The 24087-nt window shown below is 37.0% G+C and overlaps 1 protein-coding gene across 13 annotated transcripts in view; it reads right to left on the reverse strand.

Annotated features, from left to right (window-relative positions):
• Window positions 1-24087, reverse strand: part of Eya4 (EYA transcriptional coactivator and phosphatase 4) — a 242822-nt gene that overhangs the window by 47637 nt on the left and 171098 nt on the right. For 9 of the 13 annotated variants that reach the window (XM_076928116.1, XM_076928120.1, XM_076928118.1 and 6 more), the window contains 6 exons: window positions 17287-17411; window positions 7900-7992; window positions 3602-3671; window positions 2068-2210; window positions 1809-1952; window positions 656-735 (listed from right to left, as the gene is read on the reverse strand). In XM_076928116.1, coding sequence (XP_076784231.1) covers window positions 656-735; window positions 1809-1952; window positions 2068-2210; window positions 3602-3671; window positions 7900-7992; window positions 17287-17411 — 655 coding nt within the window. Of the gene's footprint in view, window positions 1-655; window positions 736-1808; window positions 1953-2067; window positions 2211-3601; window positions 3672-7899; window positions 7993-15940; window positions 16010-17286; window positions 17412-24087 lie in introns of all 13 variants that reach the window. The other 4 variants (XM_076928124.1, XM_076928123.1, XM_076928122.1 and 1 more) reach the window with 2 other exon arrangements.

Below are 24087 nucleotides of genomic sequence, written 5' to 3' on the forward strand. Positions count from 1 at the left end.
AGGTATTTAATGGGCAAACCTTTAACAGTCAACAAGAAGAACAAAGACCTAATAATTCTGGATAGGTAATTTTTTACTCTGTTGAATTGTTATCTTAGTTTAAATAAAGAGCCTAATTTTCAGATCATGTATGCTTATAGGGTAACCAAAAAGAACTATTTAAGTTCACAATATATATGTATGACATTACTAAAGAGTTAATAAAGTTATATTTTAAAAAATTCTTCCCATAATCTTCTCCAGGGAAGAGTTTCCTAACTGTGCATTCATTACCAAGTGATCAGCCCTGAAATAGTCTATACATCCAAAATTAAAGAGAGAGAGAGAGAGAGAGAGAGAGAGAGAGAGAGAGAGAATGAATCTTGAAGAAAGCAGGAGCAGGAGCTTATGGAAGGGGCTAGCAGTAAAAAAGGAGGAGAAAATGATGTAATTATATTTTGATTTCACAAATAAAAAAATAAAACTTTTGAAGAATAAATAAAAAAGGTCTTCCTAAGCTCAAGAAGTCTAGCAAGGAAGAGACAGAGTTTTTCAAACTCTGCATAAAGATAAATAAGGGATTACAGCAATTATAAATTATATATAACTATGAACTATAAATTGAAGAAACCTAAAATCTTCAACAGAAAATTTAAAAGATGTAAAATTACCGTACCTGTTGTGAGCTGCTGAAATTTGTTGAATTAGAAACGGAATTATTTGCATAAATAGTAGACGATGGCGCAAAACTGGAGCCTAGGGGAAAGACAAAACACAGTTTAACAGTTTCCATATTCATTAGGCAAGAGGGACTGAAATGTGGTCACTTGTGGCTGTGTGATGGATGAGGACACTGCGCTAAGTGAAGTAAGCTAAGCAAAGAGTGATATACAACGCACAGAACTCTATCATGTGAAGAATGCAATCAGTCTTAGCAAAGCAGGGGGCAAGGATGGTGGGTAAAGTCTGGGTGAAGATGGTGGAAATGTTGACCAGTGGCTGCCAAGCAACTCAAGAAATCAGTGCTGATACTCTAATGCCCAATGACTGAAAGTAACACAGGTCACAGGATAGGTACAAGATTGGGTTTTGAATGTGTTCACTGTAAATAAATTATGAAAGTGACACACACACACTTATCTGACTTCTACATTATATGCCATATTAAAATATATGTCAAAGTAACACCCCCACTCAGGAAATAGGCACTAAATTATATATATGTGTGTGTGTGTGTGTGTGTGTGTGTGTGTGTGTATGTGTATATATATACACATATACATATATATATAATAAATTAGAAAATAAAGTTTATAGTTAATAGCTTTCTGTGATATGATTAAAAATATTTCACTTTATAGAATCGGCAAGAGAGATATCATTTGAGCTTGTTTTGGTTACTGAACTTTGAAATTTGAGAGATTTGAAAGACGCACTCCATTCTAGCTCCCTCTTGACAGCAGACAAGGAACCTGAAAAGCTACCTCGCAGCCAGTCTCTATGAGTCATTTTACAACATTTGCTTAGAAGAACCTCAGGCTTCTGAGTGTCCTGCCTGCCTGGGGGCTCTCCGTTGCTTTGCTTGCCCATCATTTCCTGCCTGAGCTTAACCTGAAATCTTTACAATTGGTATGCGTTTTCTTTCTCCACCTGCACCCAGCTGTTTTCATCTGCTTCTGCCTGGTACTCTGCATTTTCTTAGGAAATCATCTGAGCTATGGTGAGACTGAAAACCACCACCGTTCCTAAGTATGAAGTCACAAAGTCACATTTAAAGAGCCCATTGTATTATTTTTTTCCAGGAACATGTTTTATGACCAGCCACTTACCTGGCATTTGATAAGAGTAAGTTGTCTGGCCTGGTTGTGGGGTAGAAAACCCAGGGCTGTAACTGAGGCAGCCACTCTGTAACGGGGGTTGAGTTTGGGAAAGCCCACTTTCTGTCTTGATGGCTGGCAACATCACACCAAGATCTATTTAGAAAACACACAGGCAAAACGCTTGGTTAGTGAGACAACGTCCCTCAGGCCGGGACTTGCACTAGGGTGGAAAGCTCCCGGCCAACAGATGATTGCTGATGTGACCTACCGTAGGCAGGCAGGCTGTAGGGCTGTCCTGTCTGTGAGTAGGCTGTGTAGACGGCTGGCTGCTGCATCCCAGAGTACTGAGTCTGGCCTGCATAGGCCGACATTGTTTGAGCTGCTGGTGTAGAAAGAATGTGTGGATAGGGCCTAAATACCAGAAAAAAAGCATTACTGTGGCACAAAGAGTGCATATCAGTTCAGACAGCTCAGCTTCTGTGGAATCCTGTAACACCCAGGAAGTAAGCCCATTCCTCATCCCCAACTTGTCAGAAATGAATAAAAGTTGAAAAAAATCATTAATTTTTTAAAAATAAGAGCCTGAGGCTTTGATGCCATCCAGTCTGGTGACCCTTAAACAGATAATATAAAGACTTGAACACTACATCTCATTTCTAAAATAAGCAATGGATTTAGACAGCATATTAAGTTTTCTCTAGGTCTGCATTTTTCCGTTTAGTATATACTTGGGGAAGAATGGTCATAGCCAGCCAATGAATGTACTCATAGTATATCCACACTCACCACAGGTATCCCCGTGATATATATTAATTACAAAAGTCTACTTAGACTTCTAAGAAAAGGGAAGTATCTTCTTGTAAAGAAATGGAATTCAGTTCTTTTCATTGGTCCATTTTGTACACGTTCAAAACTGGAACCCAGTCCTTAGCCTGTATTTAAGGTATACTGGGTGTGGAAGAACATAGCTTATTATATTTTAATGTGAATGCATAGGAAAATGAATCTTGGCATATCTCTAAACAAACAAATTCAGATATAAACCCATTAATCCAATATAGCTAAACTGCAAATCGACCTATCTTCCCTGTCCTCAAAACAGATGACTGTGTTAGTTTTAAAAACAACACAGCAAACTTTCAAAAGTATGTTTACTGTAACTTGGAATCCTAGAAAATATAACGGTAAGGGACTGGGTTGTAAAATATTGGTGTTTGGTTAAAGTATGATCTCTGTATATTTTCTTCTAATCATTGTTTCTTGGATTTTCCTTAAAAATAGAGGACAAGATTATTATTTTAAAATCCAAATTCAGATAATTATACTTTTGCCTAGAGAAAAGACAACTACGATTTCCAAAAGAATTAATAGCATATGAGATTCATGTGATTGCCTTATGTTGAAATTATATAAAATGTGTTATTCCTTTATAAAACTTTTCCTTCTGGGGGCTTCCTTATATTGAATCACCAATGAAAAAGGATTATTCAAATAAATTACTTTAAATTAAAACAAAAACCTAAAAAATAAAATAAAACTCAAATTTAGTGCATATTCATTTAAAGGCTTAAATACATTTTAAGTTGCATCTATTATGCTTGTAAGTAGCACTTCATCACATTTAATATAATATATCACATTTAATCTAATATAATCCCATCTAATCACATGCATCTGTCCAGATTTGATAGTTATATGCATACATGCTTCCAATTTAAACTTCTCATACGTAAATATAAAATTAGCACATGTAATTTAAAAAAAAAATCTCTCCAATCAACCTGAACACTCTGGGCACTTACTTGGAGGGGTACAGCTGTGGGGGGTACTGGTGGGCCGACGACCTGGGGCTATAGCCGCTGCTTGTTATTACTATAAGACACAAACGACAGCACATAGAGCGTCGCTCCATGAACACATCTTCACCACAGAGTGTGCAGCCTACTTAGGAAAACTGCAGATTAAACACAGTGCTTAAAGTTCACGTCTTCCCCAAACTCATTTCAAATAGAAGCGGTTGATTTAGACACCATCTTCCTATTAAAGTGTTTCAAGTTTTGATGCAAGAGTATGAAGTGTCTGTCCATTCCTCCCACAAACACTGTTAACCTTCCATTTTCTCAGGTCCCTGCTACACTCTTCTATACTGATAGCTTATTGGCAAATGGCTTTGGTGACACAGTAAACTTTTGTGATATAAAAGTCAATGTTTTATGTGTGTAAACTTTACAACTTAAACCCAAATATAATACCGGTATACTGATTCCATATTTATTCTAACTAAAAGAAAAAAAAATTGCTAAGAGATTCAGGGTTCAAACTTTCATCCCTTGAATGTAAAATGCTACTGGCTCCAATTTCTCCTGGTCCATCAATCAGTGGGTGCTTTAAAATGTACAGTCAAAATATTTGAGTAATAAGAATGTGCACAGGCAGCACAGGCTATTGATAAGCCGCCTTGCTTTAAGCGGTGTAAAATGTTGTACCAATTATCTCTTCAAGCCTGTTTTGAACCATAAAAGATGATGTTTTTAGGAGAAGACCTTAAAAGGGAAAGTCAGGTTATTTCAATATTTCATTCAAATATGCACCCCACTGTGGAATGTATCCAAAAGTTTGGAAGTCGTTCTCTCCTTTGGGCATCTGCCTTGACTCTGACTGATGTCCTGCACATACATGGATTCTAATGTGTTGAGCCAGCTCCTTCCTGGCCAATCCATACTGGGCAAGCACACAGAGTGTCTTTATTAGGCCATCTGCTGTTCATTCACGTTTCAAAAAGATTAAAGTAGTACACAACACAGTGCTGGCATGAGTTTAGTCTAATCAATCATAGTTAAACTTCAAAGCACTGCACCCTTTCTGAGCTGCTCCTATGAATGCCGAAGCTAAACGTTTAGAGGCAAAAAGTGACAAATAGGTTTAGGTTGCTGGCTGGTTCATGCAATATGATATGTTCCTATGTCCAACTGCTATCAAGTGCCCCCGTGAGCTTCACAGACATGTGTGCCCTGTGCTTACGATGCTGTGTGCTTGTCTAAAGTGTACAATGTACTTAAAATGCTGCTTGGTGGGTAAGTGTAGAATAAGAAAATAAAATTTTAATTTTCATAGCAATTGTGTAGCAAGCGCATGTTACCTAATACTGTGAATCTGTTTTGAGAGCCATTGAATTGTGACCATAATGGTGTTAAGTTCTAAACATTTGGGGAACTGGATTTAAGTGAATTTTCTCTATATATTTGAAAATAAAACATTACTCTTCTCTTAGGTTCTCCAAAACCAAAAAGAATTTTTAAAAAGCTTAAAATCAAATAAATGAGAATAGATCCTTGTGCTATGTTCCACGGAAACTAAATTTATGTTACAAAAATTTCCACAATATTGAATATTTTAATAGAAACCTGGTTAAGAAAAGCTTAATTTCACATTGATTTTGATTTCCTTTTTGATAGGACTCCCTGTTGGCATGATAAAAACTTGAGCAGTCCGTACTGATAGGCTATCTTCAAGATTGAAAAATTGAAGGGATTTCAAATAAAACAAAATACTTAGAAATATTAATTTATAACATCTTTTATTAAATCAGACAAAGAAGAATTTTATATTTCAGAAAGACTCACAGACACGAACACCATTCTGAACACATAGAAGACATTTTTTTCTTCAATGAATGAATTTAGACCTTGTGAGAACAGTGTACCCCAAACACTAAAGGCTTGATTGACCTTTGAAACTTTATATTAATGTCTGTAAAATAGGTTAGAAGACAAAACCTTTGGCTTAGAAAACCGAGCTGATTATGAAAGTGATATAAATTCTTTACTAAATCTTATCATTTTTATTCAAATTGATAAATGTCTAGAAAGGTTTCACAACAACACAGTTATTTAGTTATGTTGACCCCCATGGAAGCTGTCTCTCCAGAAGGATCTGCAGATTGCTTTGGGAAAGTCTAGAAAGTGTTGTGTCATGCTTCATTACTCCGTAGTGACTCATACACATTCCTCAAAGCACCGGACTCCTTATGCTTAATATGCTTGATCGTTTCTACCAACAGAAGGAAGCGGTGCTGCCTACCCTTGGACTGTCTTGAGAATTGATTTTGTAGTCTATAATGAATGCCTGTTACCAGTTTCTCACAGGATGGGATCAAGAAATGTTAGACCTGTTACTCTTTTACCATGATTTCTTTTTTAACTCAGGAAGAAGAGAAGCAGCGGGGGGGGGGGGGTATTTAGACTGGTATGGGATGTTTTATGGTAACACAGCTAGGGTAATACTGATATTTGGACTACACACAGAACTTTGCGGAGTGTCTCATGCTGCAGCCTGCAGCAACTGCAGAATCACTGCTTGTGGAGAAGGTCTATTTTGGACCTCTGCCATCCAGTAGAGTCTCCACAGTGTTCAAGGTGGTTTGCATGTGAGTTTCCACTCAGGTAGCCACCAACCATGGTCAGGAACTACATAGTTGGAAGGTGGATAGTTTATCCAGAAACATATTTTTTTTTATTTCAGTAAATTTTAATTTATTGAAATTAAATAATCATGTCTTGGAAGTGGCTACTTGACTTAGAGAGTTCTTAGCAGAAAACTAAGAAAGTGTCTTTATAGGTGCTGTGAAGGACAAGCAGGAAGAGTACTTATACTCGTTCTTTCTCAGCCATCACGGTTTCCAAGACAATATCACAGTCAGGGCCTGATTGTCAGCACATGGTTCTTTCTAGAACCAAGCATAGACTATTCTTAGTCTATGCTTGACTATGTGGCCAAACCACTCTGGATGTCTCGGAGGACTTTTGTATTCTTATTTGTAAAATGGACTGTAAAGTTCTGAGATTACAATCTGTACATTGGTAACTCACCTTTAAAGGTGAGTATCTTGTATATTCTTGAAGCACAATAGCAACTGCTTCATAATTCAATACCCCCCCAAAGTATTGGCATACATTTATTTTGTAGAAAAGTTAACAGTAGTTATGGCCAGCGAGCACCACAGGGTAATGTAATGTTTGTTCCTATTTATCTCCTGTGAGGCAGGTGGGTTTCTGATGGTAATGTTCATTAGCACACATGTGTCTTTATGCCAGGCTAGTTCACTAGTGTTTATTTCTGTCTGGAGTACTAGTATTTATGTGTACATAGGACAACTGTTCCAACTGGTGTGAACTAATAAAGCTGGATCATCTGTCTCCATAAAAGTGATATATGTTTCATAACATTAGACTCAAGGCGTCCCTCAAATCTTTCTGCATAAAGCACACCCACATAAAACCCTTGCAAATGAGAACATGGGTAAACATAAAATATATTAAAGCAGAGCTACACAACCAAGACTTAACTAGCGTAATACTTTTCTGGGCTTCGTGTTTATCTTTGTGATATACAAGTTCCTTCTTGGGTTTGCAAAATTTTATTCATTATATAATAAGCCATACAGAATAGTACTTTTAAAAGAGCCTTTAAGTCAACTTAATTTGTACTCTTTAGGCCCAGCTGGGAGTTATCAGGTATTTATATTTAAAAAGGATTGATGTTTAAAGACATACTATTGTTCTCTTTGAAGCATGGGACCACTCTCCCAGGCTGGGTTCTAATGTAACCAGCATGTGTTCTCCAGAAACCCATTAACCTTTAATACTTGTCTTTCAGCTGCCTACGCAGGAGTACTTTCTTAAACCCAGAGAGGAAACAAGGTTATTTAGAAGGAATCAAATGGATAGTTTTACATCTAGAAGGGTAGACAGAAGGCAGTTTTTAATGTAATTTAAACGGGCAAGTTGAAGGAACAAAGTTAGCTATTATGGACCTAATTATTAAATTGATCAAGCAGTGTATAAAATAATGAAGAAAGCTGGCTCTGCTAATGAGAACATCATGGGATTGTTACTGTGCAGGCTGAAGGGTTGGCAAAAGGGTTCCAATCACCATTTCAGAAAACATGTAATTCCAAGACAATTAGTTCTTCAGGAAAGTGGGTTTCTGGCAGACCTTATAACAGTGAAAACTCTTACAGCTTTGAGCCTTCGCTGCTTTCAAGAAGAAGGCTGTGTAGGGACCCCAACGCGGACACAGAGACACGAGCTAAAGGCTTTACCTGACCCAGTAAAAGTGTCAAGCGCTCCATCTCCAGTCGTAGTAGTAGTCTCACTGCTGTGCAAGGGCTCTGTTTTGACTGCAAGAAGAGACACTACGCAGAAGAATAAGTACAGGTGAGTTTTACTTCTATATTTAAAGCAAAGCCCCTGGCTGCTAATTTTTTTTTTTAAGCTATCATGGGCATGCAAGAGAAAAGAGAAAACTTAAGAAGTGAATGAGAAAAAGCTTTGTTAATTTAGCTTCTAAGTGGTCATGCATTTATAGAGGGTTTATTCTAAAATCCTCTGGCTGGGCTGGTTCTGAGAGTCTGGCTTTTAAAGGCTGGGAGCCTTCAAAAGTGAAACAGCAGCACTTGTATTTGCATTTTTAAAAATCTCTCCTAAGCACACTTTCACACACTAACAGACAGAAGAGAAGTCAACAGGGTTCCCACCACATTCAACTCGGGTCATTGCAGAGGTATTTACAACTGTAGGTTTTATTCTTCCAAATAAAATAAAATAAAATAAAATATGTAGAGAAAATTGCATGAGGGTCCAATGGAGGCATAAGCAAATCCATGAAACCCTGAGCCTATTCTCAGCACAGGTAAAAAAAATCAAGGCACTCGGGAAATAGTCAGATAAAACAAACAAATAAAGCAAAACCGTTCTTAAAGTGTTTCTATTTAACAGCAAAACATTTTCTTTCGATGATGTTGAGATCAGTACTGGATGAGAGAGGATGTCTGCAGCATCACACGTTTCTCCATTTAAACGCTTGCCATACATAATTTTGACAAAATCCTCCCTTGGCACAGAAGCGGGCTAGCACACACTGTCATCATTATCACATGCAATGACACAGCCTCTACCAATTTGGTCACACCATATTTTCCCTTTATTAATAAAAATCCTACCACATGTATATATTGTAGCAGTCATGGAATAAACTAAGTTTTTTTTTTTTACTTGACACATTTCATGTGCCCTGGCTGTTAAGTGGGCTGGTGCAGTTAAGTAACTTAGAAGCAAGCAGACAACTAGAGGAGAGAATTTAATACTAGCTGGCCATGAGTCAGTGTGCTACAAAAGACTAGTGGGCTCATCCAACATCCACCAACCAAGCAAGTGAGGAACTTGACCCCATTAAAGAAGCGGCTGGCTAATGGGAAGCATGCAGTGTTGTTACACACTTCTGTAGCAAACTCAGCCAAACCCTCACTGAGACCCTAACTGAGGTCTAGCTTTAGTATACACAATTGGACAATAACATGAATTGGTTGGAGATTCAGAGAACTATAATGGTTGAATGCAGAAAGGTAAACACACACACAGACACACACATACATACACACACACGTACACACACATGTGCACACACATGCATACACCCACTTAAGAATTACTTATTTTTAGAGAAGGGAAATTTAAGGTTTGCCTCCTTTTTTAAAAAAATAGTAACAGTTATCTGTTTAGTCTAGTTATCTGCATAATAGTAAATAACAGATTTATAGTTACTACTTTCGGAAATTTTTATTCACAACATAATAGATATATCTGATCTACATTTACCACTGCAAAAACAACGTACTATTACAAAGTTATTTACTATGCATTCAGACATGACTAAGTTTTAGAACATGTACATTCAGCAAAGCTTGATTGGAATTCTGTTGAATCTTTATAGTTGGCATTTATGGTCTGTGTACCAGTGTGAAGCTGTCATATCCAGACAGTAGCTCTGAGTAAAACAAAAATGTGATTTCCTTTTAGAGTAATTGAAAATAATTCACTATGATGAACAGCTGTAAAATACTGGGATTTGCTACCAGGCTGTTAAGCATGTTTTCCTAATGGTCTATTGTTTTAAAACAGAATGAAAAGCAGCAGGGTGTGCATTAGCACACACTCAAAATGTGCCTATCACATTCTAGGCAATCCAGGTAGATGGAAGTAAGCCATATAAATGATGAATTCATTTACTACAGAAGTTAGGGGACACTATTACCATCTGAAGCTATTACCAACTGAACACTATTACCAACTGAAGCATGAAACACAAAATCGCTCGCTCTGATGACATTGCTGTTAAGAGCTTGAGTTTGACACCAGCTAGTGAACTTGCACATCCACTCTCTACACTGTATTGCCTGCTAATTGGGCTTCATTTCTATCTGCATAAAGTTAACACAGGGGATAATCTAGATGGGTGTGAATCTGTATCATTCAAAGTCCGCATCTTACTTATGACACCTATGACAAAAAGCGTAGCCCAAAGACTTCCGGAATGTGAAGACAAGAGACATCTTAGAGCTTCCAAATTCTAATATGACTAAGTTCCCATTCAAACATGTCTATGCCTGTAAACAGTATTGTAATAGACATTTATTATACCTCTACTAAGATGTCTCCTTGTGAGACGAGAGGGGCAGAAGGTGAGCTGAGTTTGTCAAAACTGGTCTAGAAGCCAGACATGTTGATGGTGATTAGTGTTGTTACCATGGAAACAAACCTCAAGAGTTGATTTAGGCATCACTCAGCATTGGTTTTGATTATAATTTCCTGAATTTGAAAGCTTCAGGCAGTCAAAAGGAGTTCGAAGAAGAGAAAGAGAGGTTTGGTCCCATTCATAATTCTGGTGACATCTTTCATTAATTTAAAAAGTCTGTATTCAGGAAGAAGGTGGTTTATTTTACTGAGGAAAGCCATCCCCAGGAGAGAATGTGAAGACATGCAGAAATATCAAGAGGTTTCAAGTGTTCTAACATGAGTGGATTTTAAAATGACAAGGCAAAAAAACTGATACTAACATTTGGAGAAAAAATATATACATTAATGTCAAATTCCTTTTTCTTTGCAGGTAAGGGTAGTATAAAGTAGAAATGGGCCACGTTTACGGCTATAACGTAGTGGAATCTAGTCCACGAGAGCTAAGCAGGAGTGGCCTGCTTAATTCTTAGATAGCAGAAGAAGGAACAAAATTGATCATCTTTTCCCAAAAGGTAAATTATTTTTACATTATATGGTCATTGGCAAATCATTTGAGTTCCTGGGAATGTGTGAAGTTATTTTGTTAATATTACTTGAAAAATGGGCAATTTCCTAATAATAACTATTCTGATTTTCCTCAATGGTAGAAAACTCAAGAAGATAAATCAATACTTTTATATCATTATAATTCTCAAAACACTGGAAAAAGGTTATTAAAGTACCTCTAATACTATAAAATGTGTTAAGTAGCAGGAAATATACATTACACCAAAATTATAAATAATCCTTTGTAATGGATGTCTTATCCACTGGGCTTCCAAAGATAATTGGTTTATATTCACATTTTTTCCATTTTGCTTTTGTTTCTGCATTTTAATGAGATATAATGGATACAGTTCAGGTACCAAACTGTTTTTTAGTATTGTGTTTATGGTGCTATTAGAAAAATTTTTATTAACAAAACAAATCTCATTTTTAAAAAAATTTTTGAAAACTTATAAAAATCCAAATTGAGCACATATTCATAAAAATATTTAAAAATATTTTTTAATTTTGTAATGTTAGTTTTCTAAATTAATATATGTCAAACAAATGTTGTTATGTATTTTTAGGATAGTCTCCAAAATCATTTACATATTAAAAATGGAAGAAAAAGCTTGTATAGTAGACAACTTCAAGTTTTATAGCAAGAATCAAATTCTTGCATCAAATACTTTGAATTAAAATCAACAGCCATACTCAAATGTCCTGGCTTGAAAGTTTTGAGGCTTTCTTCTCCTGCAAGCTTAAAATAAGAAAGCTACAATACATTTCTCTCAAAGTGGGATAGAGTAAATCTTACTTTGTACTGAATTGTTTTGTGAAGGAACCCTTGCTAGGTCATTCCTATAGCTGGGGACTTTACACAGAGACAAATAGTAGAACCGTACTTTTCCACACTTCAGCTTTTTAAATACTTGCCATTCACAGACTATGTCCAGACCAAGTGTGACTATTGGAGGCAGTCATTTACAGGTTCTGAATTTCCAGGTCATTTTTCATGCCTGTTCCCAACTCAGTCTTTAAAGCAAAGTTTATCTTGTCTCCTTAGAGTGTCTTCAGAACTTAGGCTTAACAGCAATATATGGTATATTTTTGTGTGTGTGTGTGTGTGTGTAGAAAATTTATTTTATTATCATAACTCAACCTTAGTCCTTAGAAGGCAGGGCAAGTAATTTACAGTTTGCATTTCATTTTCAGAAATCTGCGTTTAAACTGGAACATATGTAACTCCGCACACTTCCCCCCTCAGCCACAGCACACAGCTAATTCTTTCATTCAGTGTAATTTGTTCATGTGTTTTCATCTCCCAACTGCTCCCAAACCCTTGCCACCTTGCTCCCTGCCAGATTCATGTTCTCTATCTCTTTCCCTGACTGTTGACAGATTCTGCAAATCTCAACAAGAAATCTATTGAGAAGGTCGCAGTTTACAACACTACCTGTAAGTGGGCATCGCCTTCCAGTTTTAATAACCACTATGACACATCATCTATGTTAATCTGGATCAACATGTCGACTCAAAATCTTAGGCTTGCCTGTTAGTGCCTTCTCTTCTGAGCTGTATAATAAATATTTAGTTTTGTGACAGAATTTGATGAAACAGTGCATGATTATCATTCTATAAGAATATGACAGGAGCACAGTTAGAGAGTACAAAAAGAGCAGCTTACTAATAGGGAACTCTTCCTCAATAAATAACTAGAAACAAGTTTACTAAATGCGAGCTAGTTGCCTAAATGTGAAAAGTCCTAGAAGGTTCCTTGATATCTATTTCAGATTTTACGAGTACAGCTGATGACAGTGTTCTGTTTTTGGTTTCCCCAATCTTTTCTGTCAGGACTTTTTAAGCTCCACGAAGAGTTAACTCATCCCCTGCTCTGGCTGCTCACTGAGCTTGGACACTCCCCGACCTCCATTGCCATTTTCAAGTCTGTTTCACTTTGTGCAGTGTTTTAGTGGCTGGCTGGTCAGAAGCACACTGTTTGAGGCACTGAGTTCACATTTTGTAGTACAGGGAATGGAATATAATGGGTCTCACTATGATTCAATTAAAAGAGAAAATAAAATGTACTCTCTTTAACATTGTCCAAGGCACACCCACCAGATCTAAGTATTTGTATGCGATATGAAAATGACTGAGCCAAGGCTCCTGACAGTATTTATAAAATCCAAATCAGAAAGTACATATATCTGGAAGAAGGTTCTCAGATGCCTACAGATTTTTTTTTTCTAAAATACACTAATACACCAATAGACTTGCCCTATGGCCTGTATTTTTATTGGCTGGGAATGACTATAAAGCAATGTAAGAGCACTTTATGATGTGGAATCAGTATTCCAGTGTTTGAACACATTTATTTAGGTATTGTTCTCTGCTGTATTTGTGTACTAGCAGCAGAGATGAAATAACCACATGTCCATATAGTGCTCAGAGCCTCAACATCGACTGATGTGCTAAGCCCCTCCTCCCTCGATTCCCTCTTTCCCTGCCTAGTATTCTGTGCATTAAGATTATAGGCATACAGTAGTGCATCTAGTTCCTACATTTTACACTTCATCGACTTTTATAAACCATAAACATTTGAGGTGAAAAATGTGGATTTCAACATAGATTAATATAGTTGGAATTAAGGTGATACAACCTCTTAACTCAGTTTAAGAAACATGAGATGCTTAGGTGACACAAGGTAGCAGAGTCTTAAAGTGATGTTTCAACTTAGCTAAAAAGCTTATAATTAAATTTTGTTTTAATGTTAAAAAATTGGGAAAGGCCATTAGATTTTAGCTTTTCTTTTGGTTTTATTGTAATAACTTTATCAAATGATGTAAATCTAATACTAAAACTAGTATTAAAATAAAACATGAACAGCCAAAGAGATGGCTGATCAATGAGAAGTGTAGAGGACCTGAGTTCAATTCCCAGCACCCATATCCAGGGCTCAAAAGTACCTGTAAATACTGCTTTGGGGATACACACACACACACACACACACACACACACACACACACACACCACACAGAGAGAACTAAAACTAATCATGAAAATAAATTGTTTAAAAGTATTTTATCCTCAATAAGAGAGGTCAAACAGGAAACCTTTGTGTCATAAAGAACTGCTGAAACATCATTAAAATTTATTAAAATTTCTCTATCAGTGTCTGAGAACCCATTTTATCATTAGTTATTAATATTATAGCTTAACAATTATATAGAACTATTTCTGGCATACCAATACTACAGGGTTGGTTTCTTTGGCCCAGTTTACAGATTTGTAAATTCAGAGAATGACAAATGTTTCAAACAATGAATGTTTCTAATTTCCTTTAAAAAACAATTGTCCAAATGTTATGGAGTTATCTATTGGAAGAAAACTATAGTGGTATTTATCGCCAATCAATTTATCTAATAACAAAAATGTCTACCAGGATGGCTTGAATATTCCTTTCATATTACGGAGCTAAGATGTGGAAGAATGAGAAACTTTGACATGACACAGCCAATCAGTGTAGCTGAATGCTACAGTCCAGATTCATTGTGCTTCTGCTGTGCGCATCCCTGCCCTTACAGACAACCTGAGCATAGCATGCCAGACTAGGAAAATGTAATGCTGTACACTTAGAACAATGTTTCTGTGTGAGATGACATGGACTGGGTGAAACTCTCAATGCAAAAGAGTTCTCCACTATAACTTTGCATCACACGTGATTATATTGTAACCATTTTGGAATAAATATCAGTGAGCCGTGGATGAATTTTTAATTGTAATTGCTTTGTAAAAATACCAGCAAAATTAGAATATTTTGTAACACAAGATATTTGTAACACAGAAAAGCATGTGAAATTTAAATCAGGGTCTATCAACACAGTTTTGTTGGAAACTAGCCGCGTGCCTTTATTTACACACAGCGGAGAGCTACTTTTCCGTCTCCACGGTGGAGATGAGCTGTGGGAGTGAACCAAATGACTGACCTACCATCATGGGACAGCATTTACCATATGGCTCTTTATCAAAAGGAATCAAGAATAACTACATTCTGGCAACACTTTTTAAGCATGAAAATGGAAAATATTTTCAGTTAAAATTACAAAATTATAAATAATGAATATGATACTTTTTATTTGTCATATATTTTAATTTAATCTAAAATAGAGCAATGTCAAGTCAATCTCTCTATTTTAATGCCTGAATGAGATCTCCATTTCCATTGAAATCTTAAGACAGAAGGCTCTGTAGGAGTGTGATGGGTTTTTTTTTTTTTAACTTTGGATTGTGTATTAGCATTCATTCTCGGAGAATGCTTACATATATGAATGAGTGCAGTCAACATAGATAGATTGGACCCTTTTAAGAGAATTAATTTATAATTTTATTATTTATTCATTTATTCAGTTAGTTGAGATTGGGTTTTACTATGTGGGCTGGACTTAAACTTGTGAGTTTTCTACTTCAGTCTTCTAAGCAGCTGGGATTACAGGCATATTCTACCGCATAATGCTAATAATCTTATAAACACATCTGTCACTACTAGTAACTTTTAAAATGGTAGAATATTGAATGCTAATTCTATTTTAGATTCTTGAAATATTTTTTCAGAAACATAAAATAGAAAAAACCTTGTAGTAGAATTAAGAATATAAACTGAGGGAATAACTAGGTCATTGGGTAATTGAGTTTCTATGAGCTCTCACTGGCTTAGACTGCTCTGATTGACATGATTTTGTTGGGCTGAAGGAACTGCATAAGAAACTGATAATTAACTATGTGTCAATATAATCCCCAGTGGTGTAGAAGTATGACAAATATAAGAAAAAAACCCCACTGATATAAGCATATAAGATTAGAGTAATAAATGATAAGAAAACTTCAGCCAGATGTTAAACACGAACAGGTACAAGGCCTGTTTGCTTGCCAGTTTTAGCTTATAAGTGTAGAACATAGAAAAGAGGGGCAAACATAGAGCAGACAGCAAACCAGATGTCAAATCCACACACCCAAACACATGCAGTGTACCATCGGCTCTCATACTTGTTGCGGAAGAGGGGGTGTTGCAACTCAGCAGCCAGTCTGCTGTGTTTAAAACAGTCATGTTGTCCCCTGAGAACAGGAACAGTATAAGAGTTCATCGTCTGAAGGCGTGCTGAGTGTCCTTGGGTAATTACCAGTGCTGGCAGCAGTTTCCAACCTTTCAGCAAGACTCTAACTGTACTGTGTGCCTTCTGTATGTTAGTGCACTAGGTCTGTTTTGGTTCTCGCAACTATGTGTGTGACTCACGAACTCCTGGCTCTTCTTTCAGAGAGCTTGAATTGTTCAGTCTTATTATCTGTACTCAGCTCTGACTTTAAAGGTAAATAAACGTTCATGCCCTGGTGGGTTTGACTAAATGTCCCTAAACACTTGCAGTTCCAAATCCATCCATTCATTAGCTTGAAATTTCGGATGCGTGTTTAGAGACACGTTAACAAGGGAAGTGTTAATCTACAAAGGGTTTGGTGTAACACATCATTAAAATGCAGGTTGCAATGCACACAACTTGACAAGAAAAACATGGACTTCAGATTAATTGGGAAGGGGTATATCAGTCTCACAGATACAAGAAAATATGATGTGGCAAATGCTGATATCTGGCTATATGAGTAGTTTCTCAAGTAAAACAGAGTTTTCATAAATTTGACTTTGTTTCCTAGGTTGATAATGAATAATTTAAAATACAGTTTATATATTGCTTGTGTGTGTGTATATGCCATAGTGTCTCTAAATGTAAATATCTTTTACACAATTGGATCATATGTATGGAAAACTGAATGCATTGCTTAAAAATAATAATGGAGAATATTTGAAATAATAACATTGTTATCATAAATTGTGCCATTAATTGTAACTTAATAAAATGAGAAAATTGGAAAAATGCAATTCATTCTTTTTTTATATAAATGCCAGGTGTCATAGTATTATTCTTTTTGAAAAATGCAGATGTAAATATTTTATTTTAAATCAATTGAAAGAAACACTATTTTAATGAATATTGGGGAGCACTTTATTTAAATTTGAAACTAAAACAAAAATATTGAATATGCAAATTAATATGTGTGTGTGTGTGTATCTTTTATCCACAATTTTTAAATTCTGTGGAATATTTTTAAGGGCAAATATGATATTTATCAGGACTCTATATTCTCTATGTATGCTCATAGCATAGATAAGAGATTCAACTTTGGAGATAAGTAGAACACTTATAAACTAGCTGGGTTTCCTTGTATGTAACTCTGATCACAGCATCAGAAGTAGGGTAGCTACTTATTAACAACTCCTTGCATGAAGTTTGAGGCAAGCCCTTAGAAGTGACTCTGGGCATATTTGGCATGGCACTTACCTCCTGTCCCATTTGTTGTGACCGAAGTGCTGCTGAGACCGGATTTATCCAGCTTGGAGCTCCCAGGTGTATCACTGCCTGCAACCAAGGCATGGGGACTTGCTAGGTCTTGAATTTCCATAGACCTGTTAGAACAGGAGCAGCAGAGATCAAACAGACATTTCAGCAAACATGTTTAATTTTTCCTTTTATCTTTCGAGTGTTCATGTATGTCAGTGGCAGCACACTGGAAATCGGGATAGAATCCACAGTGAGAATGCACGACTTGTTCTGCTGTGCAAACTTACATGTGTGTTATTGTAATGAGGCCAAGAAAAGGTCAGACTCTGATCATGACTGTCTATGTTGACATGGATGCTGTCCTGAAATAAGTCATTCTTGTCAGCAACACAGAGGAACGGGGAGAATGTTTAACTCCTGTGACTCGGCGGCCCCTGTACCAGCAAGGAAGTAACCGGTAGCCAGAAGTAAACACAACTCAAGTTGATCTAAGTGGCTTAAAAACAACCCTGAGGCCAACAGCAAGACTTGTAAGTCTTCTAACAGAAAGTCATGCTTTCTATCCAGAAAGAGGAGACTTTGACATATGTTTTTGCTTCTGAGGATAGAAAAGAATTGATGTATCCAATAAACCTGAGATCCTGCAAGAATAAAAGGAAGAAAGGGACAACTAACTCCACGAACACTATTGGAACCTTAGAACATGATTTTACAAAAGTCATTCTTTTTAAAGACTCCAAAATAAATTTAAAAAACCCTTAATACATTATTATCAACAATGAGACTTAATTTATAAGACCTAATAATAACTATAGAAATAAGCTATTTTTAATTAGACATAGAATATTGCCGAAAGAACTATACTAGCCTACAAGATAAATACTAATAATACATTAAATGTAAATCTTATAGAATATGATATCCAACCATGATAAAGTCATTCAAAAACGATAATATATAAAATACTAATATTTTCTAATGAAATGTTATTTCTATGTAATCTAATGTCAGTCAAAGAAAAATTAAAAAATAAATGAAAAATTGTATATAGAGCAAAATAATAGTGAAAATGCATCAATTCAAAACATGGCATGCAATATATATGGTGGTGGTTAGTCAAAAACAAGGGGACAGGCTTGAAAATTTATGATATACATTCTCATCTAAGGAACTAGAAGCAAGAAAATTAGCAGATACCAGTAGGATAAAACAGTAGAAGGGAGAAATAATTGAAATTAAAAAAGCCCATAATCAATACAAATAATTTATAATTCCAAACAGAAAAATAGTTTTTAATTCCAAAAACTCACTAAAGACATTATAAACCGTGTCAGTGAACTCAGGTTGGAAAAATCTGATGAATTTCTTGAAAGAGGTCTAACTCAACTCAGTAGAAATGTAGAAAATCTCCAAATCAGCTATCAATGAAGAAAATCCCAGGGATGAGGCTTTTAAAAAGGTTTAGACAGGGAAATGCCTGGTCTGCAAGCACGAGGGACTGTCTTCAAATGCCCAGCGCTTAGGCAAAAGCTGAGCATGGTGGGGCTTCTCTGTAATTCCAGAGCTGGAGAATGGCAAGCGCTCCCAGATCCACTGGCCAGAGAGATTAGTGCATGTGCTTAGGGCAGAAACAGAGCCTGTCTTAGAAAACAAGATAAAGAGTCATTGTCAAAAGCACTCAGAGTTATCCTATGGCCTCCATATGTGTGTGGTCTCACATACACACCACCTGCACTGGCATATACATGAACATATCTCTACATACACATGCACATACACCACACAGACACAGGTCACAAAAATGAAGTATCTTTTTAAAAATTGAAGCTAATATGTGAGTGAAAGTAATATTGTGTAAATTCTGTCAGTTGGGAGGAGGAAGGAAACTTTATTTTCCTGTTGAAGGAGAGTCCATTATCCTGATCCAGAACCAGACAAAGGCAGTTTCAAGAAGAACAACATGGATCCATACCTATTACAAACAGCCAAGAAGTTAGGCTACTGTTAAATGAAAAGCAACCAGAAAAGGGAGCTGTTAAATGAAAAGCAACCAGAAAAGGTCCAGTGTGCTTTATCCTGGAAATGCAAGCTGGGTTTAACATCTGGAGATCAATGTAATACAAAGTATTAGCAAATACTATGACCATGGTCGCAAAGATGTACTGAATAATATCCACCATCCATTCATGGCATACATTCTTGGTAACTTAGACCAGTGAGTTCTCCTTCATCTATGAAAACATCCCTGAAAACCTCTGCAGCTTGTGTCACAGTAGATGAGGAAATAAATTATTTCAGAGCAAGGACTAAGATATGTGTTTTTCCCTTGGGTGCAGCATTTTACCAGCGGTGGTAAACAGACAGGAGAAATAAAGTATCAACAAGGAGTAAAGACAGAAATAAAGTGATGTTTAGATGCTTAAGGGGAATTCTTCTTTAATTCATATCAATATCAATTATGATATTTGCTTTGGAAAAATTTTGAGATCTACTGGGTGAATTTCCTGAAGATTATCAGGCAAGGACTTCCTCAGTAGTAAACAAAACCAAAAAGTGTCTCCATCTTCAATAAGCCCATAGTTCAAACACTGAACTATCAAGATGGTGGTGTGTCAGGGGAGCTGGAAGTTGGACAGCTCATTGTACAGCAGTGGTTCAACTTAGCCCAAAAAGATTCTGAATGGTCATATCCCTTGCCTTAACTGCCATGTAACAAAAGGGCTTGTGTTTGGGGAAAAAAATGACAAAAGAAAACAGACACTGTGTTTTAGAGTTCATTGAGCTGTCATATGTAATGTTCAGGAAACTGACTATTCTGAGGAATCAGGAAAACCTGACCCGTGTTAAGAGAAAGCACATTAGCTAGAAGCAGGCCTATGTATGACCAAGGCTTTAGAATCATCAGGCAAGACCTGGATGGGTCTGCATGAAGGGTAATGTTGTTTGTCTTAGTTGGAATTTTATTGCTGCAATGAAACATCAGGAGCAAAAGGCAAGTTGGGCAGGAAAGGGTTTATTTGGCTAACACTTCCAGATCACAATCCATCATTAGAGGAAGTCAGGACAGAAACTCAAGCAGGGTAGGAACTTTGAGGCAGGAGCTGATATAGAGACCATGGAGGGTGCTGCTTACTGGCTTGCTCACTGTGGCTTGCTTAGCCTGCTTTCTTACAGAACCTAAGACCATCAGCCCAGAGATGACCTGACCCACAGTGGGATGGGCCCTCCCCCATTAATCACTACTTGAGAAAATACCCTACGGCTGGATCTCATGAAAGCATTTCCTCAACTGAGGCTCTTTCCTTTCTGATGACTCTAATTTGTGTCAAGTTGACACACAAAACCCAGCAAGTACAATGTTGTATTTTCTGTGCAACTCTACTAACAGAAAGCAAGTAGAAATTAATTCTTGGACTCTGCCTTAGTTAGAGATAAAAATCTAAATAGAGATGTACATTGTCCAGACAGACACTTGTGCTTATGTCATCAATGACATGAGGACCATTTAAGGGGGCTTGAAATGGATGGAGTGGGGGATCCTTCAATAGCCTGACAATCACCGCCTCAGATTTCTACTAGATGCCTTAACTGGTTTTCAGCACAAGCAAAGTGCTTTTGATACAAGAGGGCAGAGTCTCTGCCTTGGACTTTAAGTATTAAGAGTATAAGCAGCCCACTGATGGGACAGATAGTAATGTAAGCTTAAAGAATCAGGAAAAATATCTTTGTAATTGCAAGCTAGATTTTGATTGGTTCAAATACAGGAACCTGAGGGAGGCTTTTAGTCAGTGTTATTACCAAAGTCTCAAAGTAGTGTGGGGGCTCTGAGCCAATTTTGATCATGTACAAGATGTGTAAGCCAGGAAAATCAGTCAGGAATAAAAGAACATAGCATACACCACACACACACACACACACACACACACACACACACACAAAGCAAAGAAGCAAAATATGTTGCTTCTGCAAACCAACAAAAAATTAGACTATGAAGTGAATACAACCCTGCAGTACAGTCCACAGAAATGAGAAGGCAACTATCTGGAGTTTTATGGTGCACCTCCTTGGGCATATTTATTTTACTGAATTTAAACCTCCTATAATTAAGTAATTAATTAAGCCTTTAGTGAACAGAAATATGTCATTATTCCTGTGAGTGCAGAAGTATTTTCCTGTAGTCTGTTGTGTCTGCTTTGGACATGCAATCATCAAACTTCAGGTACTTTGAAAGTTCAATGTAATATAATTTTTTTTTTAAAATTATAGATGTCAATACAGACATGTATTTTGCCTCATCAAACACTGCTCATACACATTACATGTCAAGCCGGCCCTCCTTCCCTCCTAGGGTGTCTCTTTCAACTCCCTTTTCATGAGCCTTATATCTTCAGGATTTTAAACATTAGAATCTATCTGGGCAATTTAAATAAGTGAACTTAATCTTAGCCTAATGTGGTCATTAAAAAGAAGAAATGAGAGAATCCCAAAATGCAGGAACTAGCTTCTTGATTCTTTTCTAGAGTGTTTGTTTGTAGCACAGGTGGAATTTGATTTGAATAGTCTGAAGTGTCCTCTTCAAACCCAAGGAAGGGTAAACCTTAAGTTTGTGTACTGCAGAGTCTATTCCAACTCAGACATCATGATTCACCCTTTGTAGATCCTGGTAATGAGTCATGGCCCTGTTTATTTATAGAGTCACTCCATCAGCTGTTCAGGACCCAAGAAATGCAAGTGTCCTAGACTTTACAACCTGTCACACAAGCTTTCTCTCTGTGTATGAAATAGACATTACAGAACAAGATTCTAGGTCCCCAATTCTCAGTGTCTACCTAGAGAAACTGCAGTTTGACCACTGGATGGATGCAAATGAACATATGGGTTGGGTACTTGCTTTGTTCATGATGTTGCTTAGTATAAAACATAATCTGTTCTCCCTCACTAAAAAATAGAAGTGACAGAGAGGATTCTTCTCATCTGACTGAAGTGCAAGGCTCCAGGAGAGCAGAACCTGCTCTCCGTTGTGTGCTCTGCTCCACCCCACAACTGTTCTGATGAGGTGGGGTATCTAGCCATGATAACATGTGCATAACAACATGGCAATAGAAGGGAACAATTAGAACAAATGGCCTGAGATGCTTGAAGTCAGCTTTAGTGTAGTTTAATAAACTCTGCTTGGCTACCTCTCTTCTAAGTACAGTTCTAGGGACACAAGGAATTCTTAGGCTTCTAATACAAAGATGGGGTTAGTTCTATGACATAAATGTGTGTTGAATTTTCATGTGTGTGCTTGTGAATGCAGAAATTCATATACATGCATGCATACATATATATGTACACACAGCATATGTAAAAACTTGAGATTTCTCCAAAATGTGTATACATATGTGTGTTAAAGAGATGGGGTGGAAAGAGGAAGAGAGGGAGGGAAAGAGGGAAAGAGGGAGGGAGAGAAAATGCTTCTATATGCTAAGAAAGCAACTTGGTCAGCTGATGTCAGGACTGGCTCTCATATTCTGACACGGCATACACCTAGGAAAATATCAGTGACAGCAGCAGGCCACCTTAAGCCAACACATTTCTGAATAGGGTCTGGATGTTCTTGCCACAGCTATGGCCCTGAGACAGGTTCTCTGCTCCAAGATGTGACATCTCTCTGTCTCTTAGTGCCTGTGCTCTGGTGGACAGGCTGCCTCAGGGGAGGCCTTTATGAGCTCATGTCTCCAAATGTGGTGAGAACTGAGTGATCTGTGCTAATGAGGAGCCACAGGAGGAAGATCTTTACTGAGAAGGAACAGAGAAGTGGGCTGTGCACACTGGAGAGCTGTACTATTCTCCAGCACCTTGACAACAGTTCTCAAGGCCAACATGAATGCTCACATTTATAGAGTGATCTCAGTCCCTGGAGCCAAAACAAATAAATGCAAGAAAATGCTCTTCTTTGGATAACTTTACAACCCTCTTTTTGGTCTCACAACTAAACATATTTCTCAACATTTGAACCCCGTAAAACTCTCTCTCTCTCTCTCTCTCTCTCTCTCTCTCTCTCTCTCTCTCTCTCTCTCTCTTTCTCTGTCTCTCTCTTATCTTCCTGCCTCCTCCCCCACCTTTGACTCCAACAAGTCATTCAGATAAAACATGAGTCCTCCAATTACACCTCTAAGAACTGTGAGCAAATACTTCAAACTAACGAGAGCATGTCTAAATTTGGGTTTTCAAAAGAGTCCCTTCACTGGAAAACAAAGAAAAGAAGAAAACTCCCCCAAATCCTTAAAGCATTATTTGAATGGAGCAGGAGTCAAATTTCTATAAGATCAGTTACAAACCATGGTTAATGAAGCAGGAAATTATTTTGCTCTAGCAAGTTGTGGGGTGAAGCCATGAAGCCACAATCAAAACAGTCAATGCCATCAATTATACTGAGGAATGTATCAACTCTTTCTCTACAGAGACACTCTGCCAGGAGTCCAGAAATTATGTAGGATAAACATTTTTGGTACTAGAGGTTTTTAACCAAGAAGAAGAAAGCATCAGTGTAATGTACAAAATGAAGATAGTTACCTATCAAACTAATTTAATTTCTGACTATGATGACACAAACCATGGTCTTTAACAAAAAATATCATATATTGTTTCAGGCTGAGTGTAGGGTTAAAATCAGGCACTGTTAACTTTAAACTGGGCATTAAACCTTACCTCTGTCATTTACAAATCATGGGATCATAGGGTCAAATCAGAAGTTGATAAGCAGATCAAATATATTTAACATGGGGATTAAATGTCCACCGGAGATAAATAAGCTTC

This window comes from Arvicanthis niloticus, chromosome 30, assembly GCF_011762505.2.
Source record: "Arvicanthis niloticus isolate mArvNil1 chromosome 30, mArvNil1.pat.X, whole genome shotgun sequence".
In the NCBI taxonomy this organism is placed as follows: domain Eukaryota; kingdom Metazoa; phylum Chordata; class Mammalia; order Rodentia; family Muridae; genus Arvicanthis; species Arvicanthis niloticus.